At 58.3% G+C, this 2,837-nt stretch overlaps 1 protein-coding gene across 1 annotated transcript in view; it reads right to left on the reverse strand.

The window, feature by feature from the left end:
* The window catches only part of LOC108509414 (SH3 and multiple ankyrin repeat domains protein 3-like), a 139,781-nt gene that overhangs the window by 50,838 nt on the left and 86,106 nt on the right, over positions 1–2,837 (reverse strand). Inside the window, exon 4 of the mRNA XM_017838839.1 lies at positions 867–991. Coding sequence (XP_017694328.1) covers positions 867–991 — 125 coding nt within the window. The remainder of the gene's footprint in view (positions 1–866; positions 992–2,837) is intronic.

A 2,837-nucleotide genomic window follows, 5' to 3' on the forward strand; every position in this document is an offset into this window, starting at 1 on the left:
CTTCTCTTCTCCAGGGGAACCCCCCAGCTCTCCCAGCCTGGCTCCAGAGCAGAGGGGCTCCAGCCCTGGCAGCAGCTCCGGGGCCTCCTCTGGACTCTCTCCAGCAGCTCCACGTCCTCCTGCTGCTGTTCCCAGGGCTGGAGCAGCTCTGCAGGGGGGTCTCTGCTGAGGGGGCAGAGGGGCAGAATCCCCCCCTGCCCTGCTGCCCACGATCCCTGTGGGATCAGCCCAGGGCACGGGGGGTTCTGGGCTGGGTCATGTCCAGCCTCTCAGCCACCAACACCCCAAGTCCTTCTCCTCAGGCCACCCCCAGGCTGTGCTAATCCATGGTCACTCCATAGACTCCACATCCATCCGGCCTCATCCCACCCCTCCTGCCAGCAGCGCTCCCTTGGAAGGGGCAGGATCTGTCCCACATCCCTTCCTGCCCCAACGCTGCACATCCTTGTTGGAAACCAACTCTGTGGGATCCTTTGGAACCAAGACACAGAACAGACCAGTTGAGTGACCAACACTTTGACTATTCTTTGGCTGCCTCACTGGAAGAGCCTCTTCTCTGGCCTTCAGGAACCCAGACCTGGCCTGTTCACCCCGAACCCACCCGGCTCAGGACACCATTGTCACCTGCAAAGGTCCCACAGCAACACCTCCTCCACATTCCTCCAAGCCCAGTCCCTAAAGCACCAACTGATCCACGTTCCATCCCTTAAATCCAGCCTCTGCCGGGGGAGCAGCCGAAATCTCCCCGTCCCGAGTGACACAGCCGCCACCACCCGCCTGGGACAGGCCACACGTCCCAAAACACCTCATGGGAGACAAGAGCCCCGTGACCAGGTTGGCCCCGGAGACGCCGTGGCCGCGCTCACCTCGATCAGAAAGTCCCCCGTGCGCAGCCCCGCTCTCCAAGCGACTCCTTCCACGTCCACTGATTCCAGGTACTGGAGCGCTGGGAAGGCCGGGGTGGGGGTGAACTCCTCGATCGGGGTTTCAGCTGCAAAACACAAAGGCAGGGAGGGGTTGAGGGGGTGGCCAAGAAAGTCCCTGTGTTGGTTCAGACGCGTTCGGTGCCCGTCCACGGCATTCCCAGCCAGGGGATCATCTGGGATGGAAAAGCCCATGAGACCACGGAGTCCAACCGTCCCAGCACTGCCAAGGCCACCACTGACCATGTCCCCAAGTGCCACATCCACAGGGCTTGGAAATCCCTCCAGGGATGGGGACTCCACCCTGTGCCAGGGCTGGAAAACCCTTTCCAGGAAGGAATTTTTCCCAATATCCAACCTGACCCTCCCCTGGCACAGCCTGAGGCCGTTCCCCCTCCTCCTGTCCCTTGTTCCCTGGGAGCAGAGCCCGAACCCCCCCGGCTCCCCCCTCCTGGCAGGGACTTGCAGAGCCAGAAGGTCCCCCCTGAGCCTCCTTTGCGCTGGGTCATCAGGCCCAGACAAGTTCTCATGCCCCTGAATTATCCCAAAAATGCATTTTAAGAGCTGTGTCAACCCCCTGATGAATCACAGAGCCCATGGATGGCCTTGGAGTGCATCTCCTTTGATGTCAGGTCACTCCAGCCAACGTCACCCACACTCTCCTCCATTTCAGAGTCTGTAGACCCTGATTTCACGCACACAAAGACAATTCCTCCTTTATTCTTTATTTACATATTTTAGGCAAGATTTTTTGCACTCCATGGGCCAGCACCACCCCAAGACCAACTTCTCCTGACAGGATGTTAATGTGCTGAACGATCTCAGATGCTTTTTCACCAACAGCTTTCCACGACTCCTCCCCTTCCACGGGAGCCAAGCGGCGAAGAGCTGACAAGTCACCCTCCCTATTTTTAGAAATGCCAACGGAATGTTCGATTCCCGAGGGACCTCCCCGGTGATAAATTCAACCCCCTGGCCCAGCGTTGACCGGCAAGTTCTCTGAGTGCTCTGGAGTTCAAAGAACCACCGGGATTTGGTGCAAAATCTGGCCCCTTAGGCCAGACCCGAGTGGAGAAGGGTGTGAGGTGCGGGGTGAGAAAAAGACCTGGAGGGCTGAAAACCAGAAAAGGGGAGGCTGGAACGCTGTGAATGTCAAGTAAATTATTTCCATAATGCTAATGAGACATATGGTCTCTGTGGAAAAGCAGCACGAGGCGGGACCCGGCGCTGCCCTCCCGGATCACACGCGCCCGAATTAAGCCACGGAAATGTTAAAGTCAAATCCTGATCCCTGGGGAGGGTGGAGTTGGACAGATGACAATTTAATTGGTTTGCCAGCCGGGAGAAGGAGACTGATGTGAGCAAACTGTGTTATCACAGTGGCTGCTCCCCCCCTCCCCCGCTGCATTTCCCAATGGAAAAATCCTAAAGCAGACCAAAATCCTAAAATCCTACCTCAGCCACCAAGGATGCTCTTGGGAATCATGGAATCCCAGAATGGTTTGGGTGGAAGGGACATTAATGTCCATCCAGTGCCACCCCCTGCCATGGGCAGGGACACCTTCCACCAGCCCAGGTTGCTCCAATCCCCGTCCAACCTGGCCTTGGACACTTCCAGGGATCCAGGGGCAGCCACAGATGGTCTGGGAAATTCATCCCTTGCCACCCTGCCATCCATGAATTCCTTCCCAATAGCCCATCTGACCCTGCCCTCTGGCACTGGGAAGCCATTCCCTGTGTGCTGTCCCTCCATGCCTTGTCCCCAGTCCCTCTCCAGCTCTCCTGGAGCCCCTTCAGGCCCTGCCAGGGGCTCTCAGCTCTCCCTGGAGCCTTCTCTTGTCCAGGGGAACCCCCCCAGCTCTCCCAGCCTGGCTCCAGAGCAGAGGGGCTCCAGCCCTGGCAGCACCTTGGGAA

The sequence above is a fragment of the Lepidothrix coronata genome, unplaced genomic scaffold (genome assembly GCF_001604755.1).
Source record: "Lepidothrix coronata isolate B3197 unplaced genomic scaffold, Lepidothrix_coronata-1.0 Scaffold362, whole genome shotgun sequence".
NCBI lineage: Eukaryota > Metazoa > Chordata > Aves > Passeriformes > Pipridae > Lepidothrix > Lepidothrix coronata.